The sequence below is a fragment of the Phoca vitulina genome, unplaced genomic scaffold, assembly GCF_004348235.1.
Source record: "Phoca vitulina isolate PV1807 unplaced genomic scaffold, GSC_HSeal_1.0 scaffold45, whole genome shotgun sequence".
NCBI classification, from domain to species: domain Eukaryota; kingdom Metazoa; phylum Chordata; class Mammalia; order Carnivora; family Phocidae; genus Phoca; species Phoca vitulina.
Window position 1 is genome coordinate 692,647 of NW_022589748.1, and position 16,361 is coordinate 709,007.

The 16,361-nt window shown below is 56.9% G+C and overlaps 1 protein-coding gene across 1 annotated transcript; it reads right to left on the reverse strand.

Annotated features, from left to right (window-relative positions):
• Nucleotides 1–147: 147 nt before the first annotated feature.
• TFR2 (transferrin receptor 2) lies at nucleotides 148–15,103 on the reverse strand. Its single transcript, XM_032430849.1, has 18 exons — nucleotides 14,818–15,103; nucleotides 14,327–14,576; nucleotides 14,039–14,225; nucleotides 9,204–9,344; nucleotides 9,010–9,121; nucleotides 8,781–8,903; nucleotides 8,268–8,384; nucleotides 7,996–8,135; nucleotides 7,553–7,716; nucleotides 6,621–6,740; nucleotides 6,012–6,094; nucleotides 5,872–5,935; nucleotides 5,707–5,774; nucleotides 5,547–5,623; nucleotides 5,378–5,462; nucleotides 5,062–5,289; nucleotides 4,616–4,756; nucleotides 148–1,741 (listed from the first exon to the last, which is right to left on the reverse strand). Exons 1-18 carry the CDS (start codon nucleotides 14,848–14,850, stop codon nucleotides 1,457–1,459), a joined length of 2,418 nt encoding a protein of 805 aa, XP_032286740.1. The 5' UTR covers nucleotides 14,851–15,103; the 3' UTR covers nucleotides 148–1,456.
• Nucleotides 15,104–16,361: the final 1,258 nt, after the last annotated feature.

Sequence of the window (16,361 nt, forward strand, 5' to 3'; positions counted from 1 at the left end):
AGTGAGAGCAAGAATACAAGCCAGAAGAGTGGGAGAGGGAGAAGCAGGCTTCCCGCTGGGAAGCTCAATCCCAGGACCCTGGGATCATGACCTGAGCCGAAGGCAGACGCTTAACCACTGAGCCACCCAGGCGCCCCTATTTATTTATTTTTTAAGTAGGCTCCACACCCAGTGCGGAGCCCAGCGTAGGGCTTGAACTCACGATCCTGTGATGAAGACCTGGGCTGAGGTCAAGAGTCCGACATCTAACTGACTGAGCCATCCAGATTCCCTTGTGTCAATTTTTCTTAGAAGGACACTAATCAGATTGGATTAGGCTCACCCTAATGGCCTCATCTGAACTTAAGGCCTGATCTCCAGATACAGACTGAGGTACTGAGGGTCAGGCTTCAACATATGGATTTGGGGGGGGCGGTATATTTCAGCTCAAAACACTCCCCATCTCAAGATCCTCAATTTGATCACATCCAAAACGTCCTTTTTGTTGTGTAAGGTAACATTCACTCACAGGTTTCGGGGATTAGGACGTGAACATCTTTTTCCAGACCATTAGTCTGTGTGCTACAAGGAGCAAATGGACAAAGTGAAGGGCTGAGGAGCCACTTTGGGAAACCACTTTGGGAAATTTGTTCTGAACAGTATGTCAGAGAAGCAAATAGTTGAGGAGGTTTCTGACCCTGGTCCAGGCTCCTGAGAACCCAGTCAGGCTCAGAGGGAGCTCAAGGAGGGGGCAGGGGGAGAGGCAGAGTTTCATCCTGGAACCAGGGTAGGACCTGTCATGCCATATTGGGAGCAAAAGAGGACCGAGTAGCCCAAAGCCCAGCCCTAGGATTTATGCAGTTGCCCTGGGAGTGAGAGCCAGGGCTGCAGCCTCCTCAGATGTGGAGAGACAGCATTCCTACTTGTATCTTCTCCGGCCCTTCTGCCCGTCTCAAGGGAGGAATGACTGGGTGGAGTGAGGGTAAGGAAAAAGCATAAAGGTGCTTATAAACAACAGATGCCACCGGGTGGTTTATTAAGGTCCAAACCCCAGCCCCTCCCGCCACAGACCACCTGTTGGGGCTATAGGCTATGGTTCCAGCCATTCTCCCACCAAGGGGGCTGGCCACGTCCCAGGGCCAAGGAAACCTTCCAGAGGCATCACTAGGTGTGGGGGACCCCTTTCCCGAAGGGGAAGGGGCTGTGTGATGAGGGAGCGGGTGCTCTCAGATCGGCTGACAGTACGGCGGGCCCATTGAAGGCACCGCTCACCTACTCCTACACTGCAGAGCCCGGGTGTGGGTGTCTGCGCTGGCATCTTGGCTGGGCCCCTTGCAGAGACGGGAAGGGCTAATGAGAGATCGGTCAGCAACGACAGGTTGGTACTAGGCACCTCCATCACCCAGAAATCACTCTAACGCGAGAGCAGGAGCCCCGGGCATATGCCACCCCCCCCCCCCCGCCCTCCCCGCGGACCTCAGAAGTTGTTATCGATGTTCCAGACATCCCCGCTAAGTGCGTTGGCGGCCCCCTGCAGCGTCCAGGTGAGAAGGGCCAGCTGGCGTCGGAAGCGGCTCTCCTGGAAGCCCAGGCCCGGAGCCACCCCGGAGGAGGCGGCCCCTGGCTCTCCGGAGCCTCCCGAACGCAGCAGCCGCACGTGGTCGAGCAGCGCGCCCAGCGTGTGGTCTCCGCGGCCCAGGAAAATGTGGCGGAACGGGGAGTCGGCCGGCGACACGTACTGGGACAGGAAGTAGAACTCCACCTGCACCAAGAAGGGAATCAGGTCGGGGTGCGGGGCTCTGCCGGGAGCGCGGGCCGGAACAGCAATTCCTTACCCAGTCCGCGCCTAGCGTCCATTGCAGAGCAGCTGCCTTAAGCCCCACCTCCCTTCGGCTACCCAATCGGGAGCGGCCATTCTTTGACGTCACCAGCAGCTGGGTAGGATGCGTCCTCCTGCTGTGTTTTGGGTTCTATCCCGTTCTTTCTAAGCTTTGAGCCTCCAAGCCTGCAACCACGTCTCCCCAGTCTTCCCTCTTCGCCTAGTCACTTACCCGGCTGAAGCCTCAAAGGACAGTCTATGGTCCTGCTGTTCCTCACTTTCCTACACCCCACGCATTCCCCCTCACCACCACCAATGTCCACAGCCCAGAGTCAAAGGTCAAAGGGACCGGTCAGTCCTAATGAAGTGCCTGACTCTCTGTCCTCCCTGCACAACTCAGATGCTGTTCATCTTTCCTGAGATGGCAACTCTACTAGCCCGATTCTCCCACCTTTCTTCCACCCTCTGTGGTTCCTTCTGCTCCCACCTTTGGGCAGGCCCAAGGCTCAACCTCCACCCTCTGTTCTCCTCACCTACACTCCAGTTGTTTTCAAGCCTGGCTGCATATTAGAATCACTTGGGGAACTTTTTAATGACCGTTGTGTGGGTGCCTCCCCAGCAACATCGGAATCTCTAGGCTTATATCTTTTCAAGTCCTCCATCTTTCACTCCAAGGGCTCATCCATGTCCCTGGCTGCAGTCAGGACCTCGTGGGGATAACTGCCAAGCCTACTTGACAAATCATCCACTGGAATCCTGCCCTCCACCCTTCTGACCTCCCCACTGGGTAAGAGGGCACCTTACCAGCCTCACACACAGCCCTTGGTAAATGGCAGCTGCTATGGTTTTCCTCCTCCTCTTCCCTCAACACCCTGTCTGTCCATTTTCCTTCATTCCAGTCCCCTCACCCACAGGTGGCCTCTACTACCACCTGCCACTCTCATCCAGAGCTCGGTCTTCGCTAACTTCAATTCCCTCTTCACCATTTACAGTCTGGCCAAATCCTTCCTAAAACTCCACTTCGCTCACATCACCACCCTGCTCAACCACCTTCCTAATTTCCTTGATGCCCAGACTCTAAAAATCCAAACTTCTCATCCTGGCATTCAGGGCTCCCCATAGGTGATCTCTAGCCCACTGTTTGGTGCCCCTCTCCCTCTGCTTCTCCCCAGGCTTCTGCTCTGGCTCTGCTGGTCCACACCCTACTCCCAAGGACAGCCAGGCCTACTTCCCCACCACACCCTTACTCTGGGTCTCTCCACTCTGAAATGTCTTTTCTTTGCACCAACCCAAGTTCTGTCCGTTCTTCAAGACCAACATCATAGTCTAAAGCTGGGGTTAGCAAACTTTTTCTGCAAAAAGCCAGGTAGTAAATATTTTTGTCTTTGTGGGCCATATTGTTTCTGTTGCAAACACAACTTGGCCACCGTAGCTGGCCCAAAAGCAGCCATAGACAATATGAAAATCAATGAGCATGGCTGTGTTTCCATAAAACTTCATTCGCAGAAACAGGCAGCAGGCCAAGTTTGGCCCACTGGCAATTGTTTACCAACCCCTGGTCTAGAGCCACAAAGTTCCCTGGGTCTGGCCCAGCTCTGTGCGGCTGGTTCTGAAGTCTGGAATCTTTTACTCTCCAGCCCTGAGTCTGAACCATGCCCCTTACGCACAGATGCCCTTTATTCCCTGGGGGCGGGGAAGAGGGGGAGGGAGGCATGTGGCAACTTAGGGGGTTGGGTGAGGGGAGTATATTTTTGTGTTCCTGGAGTCTGGGACAGCAGGAGTTAAAGCAAGATCTGTGAATGAGAATGAACCAGTCCCAACCTCTTGTCTCACCTGCAGGATCACTGATGTCTCAGTGGAGGGGACAAAGGGAAGGAGAGGTGGAGAGGTCAGGAAGTGGGGGAGGAAGAGGAAACTGCAGAGAGAGGAGAATGAGGGGGATCAGGAGAAAGGAGCAAGGATGAAAGAGCAAGAGGGGTGGGTTTGTGAACAGAAAGAAGGAATGAGCGATGCCAAGGGAAAGAGGCAGGGACTCAAGGAGGAAAAAAAAGGGGGCAGACAGGTTCCAAAACCATGGTCGTGCATACACTATGGGTTCCCTGTCCACCCTACACTCACAGAGGATGATCCTGTTTCTAATTTCGCCCTGTAGACTTATCCCCACGCCCACAGTCCTTACTTATCCCATTTCCCAAAATCAGTGGCCAGGTTGAGTTCTTGGAGTAAAGAAATGGAAGGAAGTGGAGGGGTTGGAACAGGAGATGGAGTGTGGGTTGCAAAGTATTCAGAACTAAGCAGGAGGAATGGGCCAAGGACTAAGGTCTTGTATAACTTTACATGACACCTCCCCCAGGCAGCTTCTCTGGGTTTCACCCACCTTATTACCACAAGGAAGAGAGCTCTCCTTGCTCTGAATTTCTTAAGCCTTTGCCCCTCCTGGGCCATAAGCTTGGGCCTCTTGTACTGTGGACAATCGTGTACATGCTTTTTCCCTCCAGATGGGTGAGTAGGCAGTGGAGGGCTCTGTGTGTGTGTTTGGAGGGCGGGGGGGGGGTTCCCAGTTCTGCCACGTGGTCTGACAAACGGACGGCCCAGCAGCCAGCCCTCCCTGTCGGTTTTATCACTTTGCGGGGCCTGTCTCAGTGGTCGCTCCAGCCTGGCCGGTGTGTGAGCGCTGAGCCCAGGACTGGGAGCCGGAGGACAGGGACGAAGTAAAGGCGGAGACCGGGGACAGCGCGCAGGACAGGCCTGTCGGCTCCAGCCACCGGGAGACGCGGAGTAGGGGGCGCGGGGGGCGGGGCGGGGGCGGGGCCTCACCCGCATGATGCGCACGTTGTACATGCGCATCAGCCTCTCATCGCTCTCCTCCGAGCTGTAGATCTCCTTTCGCAGCTTCTCCGCCGCCCGGATATAGTCCCCCCGCGCCGAGTACACCCACTGGAGGGTCAGCCCGCGGGCCTGGGGGTGGAGATGCAGGCTGGGGCCGGACACAGGGGCCAGGACCCCGGCCTAGGCTGGGACCCCAGGGCTGGCAGGAGGAGGGGCTGTAGGGGGACGGGATGCTGGGAGAGGGGAGAAGACCTGGGCGGTTGGGAGGGTACCAGCTGGGTCCTAAGGCAGGAGTCAAGGGGCCAGGTTGCCAGAGGGGACTAGACCCTAAGGACTGTGGGGAGGAGGGGCCAGACCTCTGGCCTGGGCAACACTTTGAGGGGATATAGCTCCCCCCACCCCCAGGAGCCAGGAGCAGGGTTGGTATCTTGGACCTTCAGGTCCCCAGAGAACTCGTTGAGGCTGCCGATGTGCCTGAGGACCACGTCCCCGTAGCGGCCGAAGTCCAGAGGCAGCAGGTGATCGTGGCTGAGCCGGATGAGGAGCTGCCCAGCGAGCTGGGCCACAGCCTGGGCCACGGCGGGCAGGCGGCCCTGCAGCACCCTGTGTAGGTTCTCGTATGTGTCGTCCTTCGTGTGCAGGAACGGGTACGCCTGGCCATCCTGCCGGGACAGGGCGCGGGCTGGCGCAGGGGCACGGTGCAGACAGGCAGAGGGGCTGCTGCTCTGGGGCAGGGCCAGGAAGTCTCACCTCCAAGAAGGAGAACTCGACGGCAGGGACCCCCGCAAAGGCCGTGAAGGAATAGGCACTGCTGTCCATGGGCAGTGGCCGGATCCTGGGAGTGGGCAGGTGGGAGGGCTCTGTGGGTTCGGCTCCCCCCACAGCTGTCCTCCCTCCCTCCCTCCTGGCCCCAACTTACACTTCAGCATCCCAGCTGTGATTGTTGAACACCACCTGCTCATAGAGGGTCTGCCCACTGCGGTTAGGAGAGTCCACCTGGGGGGCAGGGTAGGGGGCACCAGTCAGGCTCTGGCCGCCACCAGCTTCCCTTCATCCCCCGCTCCTGGCCAGCCTCTTGCCTGCTTCAGGATGTTCTCTATGAGGCTGATCAGAAGGGGGCTGGTCTTGGCATGGAACTTGTCGTCTCCTGCAGAGGGGGAGGAGAAGGGATGCCAGACTCAAGGCTGGGCCCCGCGGCCGGGTGCACCAGAGGGACCCCAGCAGGTGGCCCCGCCCCCACTCACCCAGCACCGCATTGTCCAGGCTCACGTAGACCACGGCTTTGAGGTGCAGCACGCTGAGGTAACCCTGGGGGTGAGGGGCGTGGAGTTTAACCCCCCACCTCTTCCCACTGCCTGACTCCCTGCCCTGGACCCCACATTACCTCCAGCCACTCTGTGGAGCCCACACTCCCAAAGTCACCTCCGTCCCAGCTGATGAAGAGAAGACTCCTTCGGGGCTGGAAGCCTGGAAGCAGAGCGGGTCAGGAGGATGGGCCCCTCTGGAGGCCAAGCAAAGACCCATCTTTGTCTTCTCCTGTCCTGCGGCCCTGGGCTCCCTCCATCCTTCCCGCCAAGCCCCCTGCCCAGCCTGCCTCAGCCGGTCTGCCCCGACTCCACTATCACAGTGTGGAGCTTGCTTTCACATGGAGTCTCCTGCTTAATGCTTCACTCAGACCAAGGACTATGACTGCAGCTGACCCTTGAACATGAGTTTGAACTGCTTGGGTCCACTTACATGCAGATTTTCAATCGAGCGGAGAAGTCGGCTCCCCTAACCCTGGCGCTGCTCGAGGGCCAACTCTACTCTCATATTTGGATGAGGAAACAGAGGTAAAGCGACCTGCCCGGGGCCATGCGGCTGGGATGTGAGGAAGCCAGGTTTGGAGCCCAGGTCTGCGTGGCCGCCCTCTAGCCTGTGCTCTTGACTGCCTCTCTGCCCTGTGCTGGCTCGGGCCACAGCCCCAGCTGCCCGGCCCAGGCCCTGACCTTACCATTGCTCACCATGGAGGAAAAGGTCCGCGCCAGCTCCAGCAGTATGGCCGTCCCCACAGCGGACTTGGCCGCTCCTGGGCCCCACGCATCCCTCTGGGCCCCGATGACAACGTAGTGATCTGCGGGAGGGGAGGCTCTTGGGGTCCATGTTCTTACACTGGCAATACCCAGAGACTACCTGGGAGGCTGCGTGCTCCCGGGGCCTCGCCTCCATTTCCCAGCCCCGCCCCCACCACTCTCCACCTTCCAGCCCCTCACATCTCTGCAGCCCCAGCCCTGCGATCCTTGCTGTCCTTCAGGAGAGTGCCCCTCTTCCCCTCAGCCCTGCCTGGATGGCCTGCTCCTTCAGCGGGGTGCCTGGCCTCATGCTGGATTCCATCACCTCCCTGGTCAGCCATGTCCCTCACAAGTCCTGACAGGCTTTCCTCCTTCATGCTTCTCTCTAATCCAGCCCCACCCCTTCTCCAGCATTCTCCTCTGAGCTGCATCACAGCCCCCCTGCATCTCTCCCTCAGGGCTTGTAGGTACCACACTCTTCGGCTCAAGAACCCACTTTGATTGCCCACTGCTATCCGTGTCTACTTAAGCTTGAAAGGTTCATCTATCTCATCAGAACTCCCGTTCATGCTATATCACCCAACTCATGCTTGCTCACCTCCAGTGCTAGGGAACTCACTACTGTGCCAAACTACCCATCCTGTCTCTGGACAGATTTGACCATGGGATCTACTCACTGCCATCTCCCCTCAGTCCCAGATCAGCCTCAACTTGCCAGCCTCCCTCCCTGCTCAGCCCTGCCACCCCCTCCACTGGGCACCACTCTTGCCCACTCCCCCCTGGGCCTCCTGCTCCAGCCCCATCTCTAGCCAGGGTTCATGAGTGGCGGCTCCCCTCCTGCCGGCTGCGGGTGACGCTGGGCAAGCTGGCACACCTGGCTCTGAGCGGCCCTCGATGCAGCCAAAGATGTTGCTGATGGGGGTGGAGACCCTGTGGTTGTTGACCCCGAGGTGCAAGCCTGGCCCAGGGCCCAGGCGATAAGGGGAGCCTGGGAGGCGCCCCTGCCATTCCTGGGGAGCCACAGGGCCTTGGAGCTTCCTGGAGAGAGGTGGGGCAGAAAGGGTCGGAAGTGGCACAGAGGCCCAGGCTATAGAAGAGCCCAGAGATCCCTCTTTGCTCTTTCCCTCCCACCTTCTGGCTCCAGCTCTACTTCTGCACTCTGCCTGCTGCCTTAGACAGTTGTGCAGGTTGTGTCCTGCTCAAAGTGAGGCTGGGCCCCCTCAGAAGATCCATCTTTTTCTAGTTCACCCAAAAGCACTTTACAGGCTAGCTACATCTCCCTTCCTCCTCCCCTCCTGGCCCCCACAGGCCCCTCACCTCAGCAGGAGGGAGGCAATGTCCGCACTGATGGGCTGGGCGGGGATGTTAGGGAGGCCGGAGGACTGGACTGGAGGGAACTGGGTTTGATTAAAGGAAGGGAAGCCAGGCGTGTAGGGGTCCCCAGTTCCCAGGTGCACCTGTGAGGAAACGGGTGTCCACACCGAAGCTGTGAGCTGGGCTCCGAAGACTAGCCTACCGGCCCCATCCCAGACAAGGAGGTCCAGTTCTGGGGACCCCAAGAATCCACTGCTGGCTGCCCCCAGACTCACATGTCCATACACAGCTCTGTGGCTGGACAGGCCGAGCTTGTGTGGATCCTGGGAGAAGTCTGCTGGATCGGGGTATATGAGCACTCCTCGGGCCCCAAAGTCCTGGGCACTGGCCACCTGGGGAAGGGAAGTGGCTAACGGACTCCTTCTCCCAGAGAAAACCGATTTGTAAGGGCAGGAGAGGCAAGGAAAAGTGAAGTCGCACTGCTTCCGCTCCGCTTTCATGGAGCCACAGCGAGGCTGTGGGCACCACCTGACCCCCATCTTCCCGCCTTCCCCCAGTGCCTTGGCATCCCTCAAACCCCACTGGCCTCTGCATTCCTCCGTGTTTGTCCCCCATGCCAACCTCCCGATTTTGTTTCCCGCCAGCATTTTCTTACGACCCACTTGGTTCTTTCTTTTCTCTCTCCGACAGCCTCCTAGACGCTTCCCATCTGCCGCTATCCTATCTTCGCGTTCCCCGGCCCCGCACCCTCCCGGTTCCACGCCACCCCCCCATCCAGGGACCCTCACCTTTTGGGCGAAGCTGATCTCCCCCAAGCGCACCAGCAGGAGGCGCCCCGCCGGCTCCACGCCCCGGGCCCGCAGGTCCTGCAGGTCCTCCGGCCGCCCGTAGTGGGCGTACACCAGCTCTCCCTGGGGATGGGGAGGACGGTGAGGCGTGCTCTCCGGGTCCCTCCTCCGCCACCCGGGAAAGGGCGCTCGCTGCCCCTGTCCTGGGGGCGGGACAGGGGGCGCTCACCGTGGCGTTGCCCGTGGCACTGTAGGGACAGTAGACGTCGTGGTCCTCCAGCGGCAGGGGCTCCCCGAGCTTCCCAGCCTCACCGACCCAGTGCAGGGTATTGGGATGAGCCCTGAGGAGCAGAGGTGGTGAGCGCCCCCGCGCGCCCCCCGCGCGCCCCCCGCGCGCCCCCCGCGCGCCCCCCGCGCACTCACGGGTCCGGAAACTGCAGCCCCACGTAGTGCGTGTCCATCCACACGTGGTCCAGCTTTTGGCTCGAGAGCGCCCCCCGGACGTCCTGAGCCAGAGCGGCCATCCCGGCTGAGCCAGCCATCCTTTTCCGAAGGCTGGTTTGCCTGAACGGGAAGAGGTGGGATTGGGGCGCGGAAGGGGAGAGGGACTTCTGGGCGCCTGGAGGAAAGGGGGGGTCGCCCTGGGCCCTGGACGGTGAGGGGCTCCTAAGTCTCTCCCTGACCCCTGCCATCACCATCCATCCAGTCACCACCCGGGCTGTCACTAAGGCCGCCTCCTTCTGCTTAAAGCCTTAGTTTCCGATAGCGTGGTATCCTGCCCACCATCCCTTAGGTTTTTCCTGGCCCAGGCCAAACTCACCAATCTATCGACTGCCCGCGCACACACACACACACACACACACACACACACACATGCACACAGGCCTGTGCTCTGCCCCACGCATGGAAACGCTTTTCTTCCAAAGGATTAAGTGGGCAGAGGCGGCCCTCCATCTCCTCCGTCCTCCAGCTGCGCCTCACGGAGACATCTTACACTATGGTTACTGATATGATCGCGGGGTCCCTTGTCTTGGAGACCTCACCCTGTCTTCTTCCATAGTCACCACCTAACTGAGCCTGTTGTCCCCTGAGCTCCCCCTGTTCTTCCATCTCACCCCGCCACAGGCTGCCCCCACATGACCTCCCTGCCAATAGGCTTCTCTTGTGCCCTCTCCAAGGCAGACTCCTCCCTCCTCCACAGCCTCATTGAATACCCCTCCACCTTTTGCCTTGGCGGAAACCCAAGCTGTCCCTTGAGAGGCCGGGTCTCCTATGGGGCTCTCGAGCTCAGGAGAGAACTCAGGTTCTCATACTACCTGGGCTTGGAGCGGAGGCAGGCTCCCGGCTCCACTGTTGGAATTTCTGCCCATTTCTCCTCCAGTAAACCTTGCTTCCGTTGAAGCCTGTGCCATCCACCTCTCCCCTCCTCTACCCCTCTTCCAGCCAGTTTGTCACTTGTCCACTTTCATCAAGGACTTTGGCATCTGGCTTAGCATTTTCCTCTCCACACCATGGTCCCCTCACTCTGTGCTGCCACTTCAAAATCCACGTGCAGGGTGCGCCTTAGTCTCAGCCTCCACCCCTCAGCTCTCAAGAAGACCCCTGCACCCCAGGACTCCATGGTCGCTGTGGCTTTCTCAGTACCGTTCCTGCAGTCCTCTCCCATCCTGATCCAGGAAAGCGAGCATTTGTTTGAAACTGCACCTGTCCGGGCGCCTGGGTGGCTCAGTCCGTTAAGCTGCTGCCTTTGGCTCAGGTCATGATCCTGGGGTCCTGGGGTCCTGGGATTGAGCCTCTCCTCGAGCTCCCTGCTCAGCGGGGAGTCTGCTTTTCCCTCTCCCTCTGCCCATGCCCATGCTCATGCTTTCCCTCTCTCTCTCAAATAAATAAATAAAATCTTTAAAAATAAATAAATAAATAAAATCTTAAAAAAAAAAAAAGAAACTGCATCTGTCAGGGTGTTCGTAAAATGGGTGATGCACACTGTGGATTCCTGTGCCTGACGATAAATTTGCTGTACACACTGCAGTACAGACAGACCTTGAAAACATTGTGTTAAGTTAAAAAAAAAAAGTTTATCAAAATTAAAAACACACACTAGAGATAGCTATATCTGAGTAATACATCTTGGATTTCTTTTTTTTTTTTTTTACACTTTCCACTTTATATTTTTCCATATGGCTTAACTTTTAAAATAATGAACAGAGGATTTTATACAAACATTAATGTTTTTGAAAAATCTACATATGCACATAAAACATTATATATATGGCAAAGCCACGTGTGAATTTAAAGGCACACATCAAACATCAGATGAGGTGCTTCTGGGGGAGGGGATGGAAAAGAGTGCTCAGGGCTAGGGAGGGAAATTAAATAAAAAAGCCCTTCACTGGGGGGCCTGGCTGGCTCAGTCAGTGGAGCATGTGACTCCTGATCTCAGGGTTGTAAGTTTGAGCCCCACTTTGGGTGTGGAGATAACTTAAAAATAAAATCTTTAAAAAACAAAACCAAACCAAAAAAAGCCCTTCACTGAGACACTGAACTACTGCGTCAGGAGTATCATAAACTCTGTTCTTTGCACCGACCTTAAAAAACAAAACAAAACAAAACAAAACAAAACAAAACAAAACAAAACCCTCCCCCTACATCTGATCATGATTCTCTAGTGTTTTAAATTCTTCATTTCTCTCTTCCCTCTTAGAATAAAATCCAAAGCAGTTTGTGTAGCCATTAAGCCCTTTTATGGCCCCGGCCATATCCACCTTGACACTGCAGCTCCCCGGGGTCATGGGTCAAAATCCAAGCTCCATCATGTGGCATTCAAGACTTCTCTGGGTCTGTTCCACTGCCTGTCTGGATGCTGGACCCCTCTGCTCTCCTTCAGACAACCACATGGACCTTCCTTCACTTCCTCCAATAGGCCACCATTTCCCACCCCAGACCATTTGCCCCTGCTGTTCTCTGACCTGAAATGCTTTTCCACCTTCTCTATGCCTGGTGAACGACTCACCCCTCGGGCTTCAGCTCATCACTTCCTCAAGGAAGCCTTCCCTGGCCCCCATTCTAAGTCAGATCCCCCTGGTTATACTCATTCCCCACATCCTTTACTTTTCCTTCAAAACAGTGATCCTAGTAATAAATATGTGTCGTGAATGTGATTATTAGTTCAGTATTGATTTCCCCCCATAGACTGTAAGCTCCATAAGGACAAGGCCCAGACTTTTGCTCTCTGCCTCATCGCCCCCACCTACTTAGCCAAGCACCTGCCACATAGTAGGTGCTCAAAGGTATTTGGTGGATAAATGAATGAATGACCTCATCAGTGTCACTGAGTCCTGCTGCTCACTTCCCTCACCACACCCCCACTGGTCTTGGCGTTACCCAGAATTCCATCTCCGGAATCTTTATTCACTGGGGATTTACTGAACACCAGCTAAATGCCAGGCACTGTGCTAGGTACTGGACACATCCAGATAAATAAGACACAGTTGATCAGATAAATCTTAAAAGTCTCAATATCCCACTCTCTGACTAGATCTTTCCAGGTTCCAGCTTGCTTCTTGATCCCCCACTATGCCTGCTCTTCAACCACACTGAGTGCTCCAGACAGTTCCATTCCTTCCTTCTCCATCCACCCTGGAGTCGTGCATCACTTCACTGCTCGCTCCCCCTCACCATCACCCTCTTGCCTCCCTGCCCTCTGACGGCATCCCCGGTGCCACACCTCACCGTGGGATCTGACAAACCATCCACCCGCTCAGCCTATACCCAGACGACTGAGTGTTGCTCAAGAAAATAAGAAGGCCTGCATGCTGTTGATGCCACGGACGTAAGGTCTTTGGGCAAGGTGGACCCAGCAGTGTAGCCAAAGAGTCATAATACGCCTCGATCAAGTTTCGAATTGATCCCATGAAGACAAGAAAATCTATCAATACCAATTACTACAGAAACATAAACTAAAAACATACAGACACAAATTAAAGCAGAAAAATCAGGTGATCATTTCAGTATATTCTGGAAAAATATTTGAAAAAAAAATCCAAACCTGTCCCTCCTTTCCTGATCATTAAAAGAAGAAGGAGGAGGGGCGCCTGGGTGGCTCAGTTGGTTAAGCGACTGCCTTCGGCTCGGGTCATGATCCTGGAGTCCCGGGATCGAGTCCCACATCGGGCTCCCTGCTCAGCAGGGAGTCTGCTTCTCCCTCTGACCCTCCTCCCTCTCATGCTCTCTGTCTCTCATTCTCTCTATCGCAAATGAATAAAATCTTAAAAAAAAAAAAAAGAAGAAGGAGGAGGAGGAGGGGAGGAAGAGGAGGTGGAGGAGAAGGAAACTTCCTTGATTCATTTATAAAAAGCTATCCAGTCTATAGCAAAGTTCACATTCAATAACAAAGCTGCATAAAAACATTCCTACGCAAGTCAGGAGATAGGCCTATCTGCTGTCATCATTACCTTTTACATTTTTTTAAAGTTCATGTCCTCTCTAATAAAATAAAGCAATGAAAATGACATAAAGGGTCTAAGCATTGAGAAAAAAGCTACGTATCTCTCACTGTCTATAGCTTGTGTGACCTTCTACTTAGAAAACTCAGGAGAATCCACTGAAACACTATTCCTGACCCAAGAGAGGGCTACTGGTGGCCCCACCTCTTCTCTGGACCTACCTGGGCAGCTCCTTCCCAATGGGGAAAGTGACCTCAGCAAAACAGGAGAAACCCCGACCTGCTTGTGCTGTGCTCCGGGCTCCGGGCCTGCAGGTCTGTGTCTGGCTGGCACCTCTCATAATGCAGATGGAGGGGGATGGTCTGTGCTCACAAATGCATTTGCTTGCTTGTTTTTTTTCTGATTCCTTAAAATGTCCCTTCTCAGTGCCCCCCCCCCCCCCCAAGCTCACCGCAGTCGCAGGTCAAAATCCAAGCTCCGTGATGTGGCATTCAGGACTTTTCTGGATCCATCCCGCCTCCTGTCTGGATACTGGACCCCTCTGCTCTCACTCAGACAGTCAGCTTCCGCATCTCCCAAGTGCCACGTTCAGACCCCAAGCCCTCTGCTGTCTTATCTCTGGAACACCCTCCCTCCCCTCAGCTCCAAATGCCTGACATCCTTCCCAGGACCATCAAACAGGGAGGCCAGGGAGGCAAGTGGAAGGACTCAGAAGGGACCCCACATCAGGGTCCTGGGAGGAGAGGAAAGGACTCTGAGTCCAAGTGAGTGGATGAGGATTTGCAAGGGCCGGGAAGGGGGCAGGCTGATCCTTACCTGATGGTGTCCTCCAGGTGCCCCTCCCCCAGGAGCCGCAGGAACATGGCCTGGAGGTCGCTCCAGTACAATGTGCCCTGGTGGGAGTCCGGGCCCGGCTCATAGTTTATGTCCTCGCTGACCACCAACACGTCATCCCCACATGCCTGGCAGGACCCTCGGAAGGCCACATAGCCCAGAAGGAAAGCTGAGGGATGGCAAGATGGAGATTCTCCTTGTGCCCCACTCTGGACTCCATAAAGCCCCCCAACCCAGGCCTTTCACTGGTGGGGGCGGGAAGACTCTCACCCCCAATGAAGATCAGCAGGGCTGTCAGGACCAGGTAGGGGGCAGCCCTTCGTCCTGTTGTTGCCCAGAGTCCGAGGTTTTGCCTCCCTGCTCGAGAGCCCAGGTCAGGGCCCCTCAGCTCCATGGGGCAGAAGTGGGCTGCTGGCTCAGCCCCCTCCTCCCTGTCTTCCTCTTCCTCCTCCAGGCGCCACTGCTGGGTGCCCTCCACACGCTTGTAGATGGTCTGAGAGGGTCGTGGGGACAACCTTTGCTGCGGGGGGCATGGTGGGCATGAGACTGGGGAAAGAGGCATGGGGGATGGGGCAGGATCTGGGCACAACAGTGACTCTGGAGTGCCAGAGGAGCACCAGGCAAGAGAAAGGGTCCTGAGAGGCAAGCTGGAGGGGAGAGACGGAGGTGGGAAGGGGAGGCGCCAGCCTTGGGGTTTGGGAGGGGGCTGAAGGACCCAGAGAGAAGGCCTAAAGTGTCCCCCCAACCCCACTTGGTCTTACCGTTCTCTGAAGTAGACCCCAAAGTCGCTCCATGCTCGTGCCCCCTCCTGAGCCCTGCAGGCTGTTCCCCCCACAGTGATAAACCGTTTGTGGGAACCCCAAGAGGGCCCCTTATCAGCCCTGGCAGGCAGCCTGAGCCCAAGCCGTTCTTCTCCCCCCAAAGGGTGGGGGCACAGTCCTGGCCTCAGTCCAGCCTTCCAGATAGGAACCCCCAGCCCAGGCTAGAGGACGAGGGGCTGTGCTCTCCCCTGCAAATCCCTCCACAGTCTCACTCCTGTCCCCTCCCTGCAAAACAATCAATTTTTTGACCTTGGCGCAGACTTTGGCCTCCTAGTTCCCGTCATGGGTGGGGGAGGGGGGCTGATGGCTGGGGAGGGCAAAAAGATAAGGATGCCCTCTCCTGCTTCCACCCCTCCCAGTGTCCTCGGGGACCCCTTCCTAAGCTCCCCACCACGAAAACCTCGCTCCCCCTCAAGTCGTCCGGCTTGCAGGCCCACCAGTGAGTGCCCAGCCAGGCCTTATAACACATTAGTTCCCGGTTCCGACACCTGCCCCCAAACGATCCTAAACTGAAGTTGCCGCAGTGGTGTGACCTGGGGTGGGGGTGGGGGTGGGGGTGGTCTGGCCACGTAGATGCCTCTATCATTGCAATCAGGCTGAAAAGTGGGTCTCAGGCTCCTATTAACTTCTGGGGAGGGAGGGGCATTGGGTGGGAGCATATGGTCAAGCGGGACCAGTGAGTGCTCCATGTTGGGGTTCTCCTGGAGCTGCGGGGTCGAGGCCCACCAGGCATTGACGGAAAGAGTCCTGGTCAAGGCCTGGGCAGAGTTGGATGACCTTCAACAACTCATGGTCTTCTCTGGGCACCTGCGTCTCTTTGGTGACGGGACGACTTGATTTCTACCTCTGCTGGGTCTGGGCACCCCAGGAACACATCACAGGCACAAACTGCTAAGTTTTACCCAAAATTTCACGGGGGCGTGCAGGTCCCCAAGCCCTACCGAGGCCCCCCAGACAAGTAGCTCTGGAATAGAAGGGCTCAGGGGCCCCATGTCGGGGTCTCCCTTGGGAAACCTCAGCTCCTACCCAAATTGGGAGAGAAACTCAGAGCTGCCGGGGCGCACCAGTGCCCCCGTCCCCGCCCCATTCTTGCCAGTGCCAAGAACCCGAAGAAGGAAGACGCCGCGCAGCCCGGCTCACCTGAGAGCAGTTTCGCTGAGGCTTAGGCACCGCCTCCCACCCGAGGCCCCGCCCACCCAGGCCCCGCCCACCCCTGCCAGGGGGTCGGGTCTCCAGCACCCCCTTCCCGCCCCAACTCCGCTCCTAGCTGGGGCCTTCTCGCGGGCCTCTGCCGGACCCTCGCTGCGTGATCCTCCCTGGGTCGCCGCCCCTTTGAAACCTGAGGCTTCTGGGGCTCTGCCCCGGCCCGCAGACTTTGCCCCGGCGTCCACCGTGGGATCACCAAGGGACGTAGGTGTGGCCCTCCCCTCGCCTCCCCCCAGGCCCCTGCCCCACTCCCGCCCCCCACCAAGGAGGCCAAACTT

What these genes read in the sequence shown, in the direction of transcription:
- TFR2 (XM_032430849.1), bottom strand. Translation starts at nt 14,850, where the DNA reads ATGGAGCGACTTTGGGGTCTACTTCAGAGAACG. An exon ending in TAGAGAACATCCTGAAGCAG is followed by an intron (nt 5,624 to 5,706) that starts GCAAGAGGCTGG and finishes CCTGCCCCCCAG; the next exon opens with GTGGACTCTCCTAACCGCAG. An exon ending in AGTTCTCTGGGGACCTGAAG is followed by an intron (nt 4,757 to 5,061) that starts GTCCAAGATACC and finishes CTCCACCCCCAG; the next exon opens with GCCCGCGGGCTGACCCTCCA.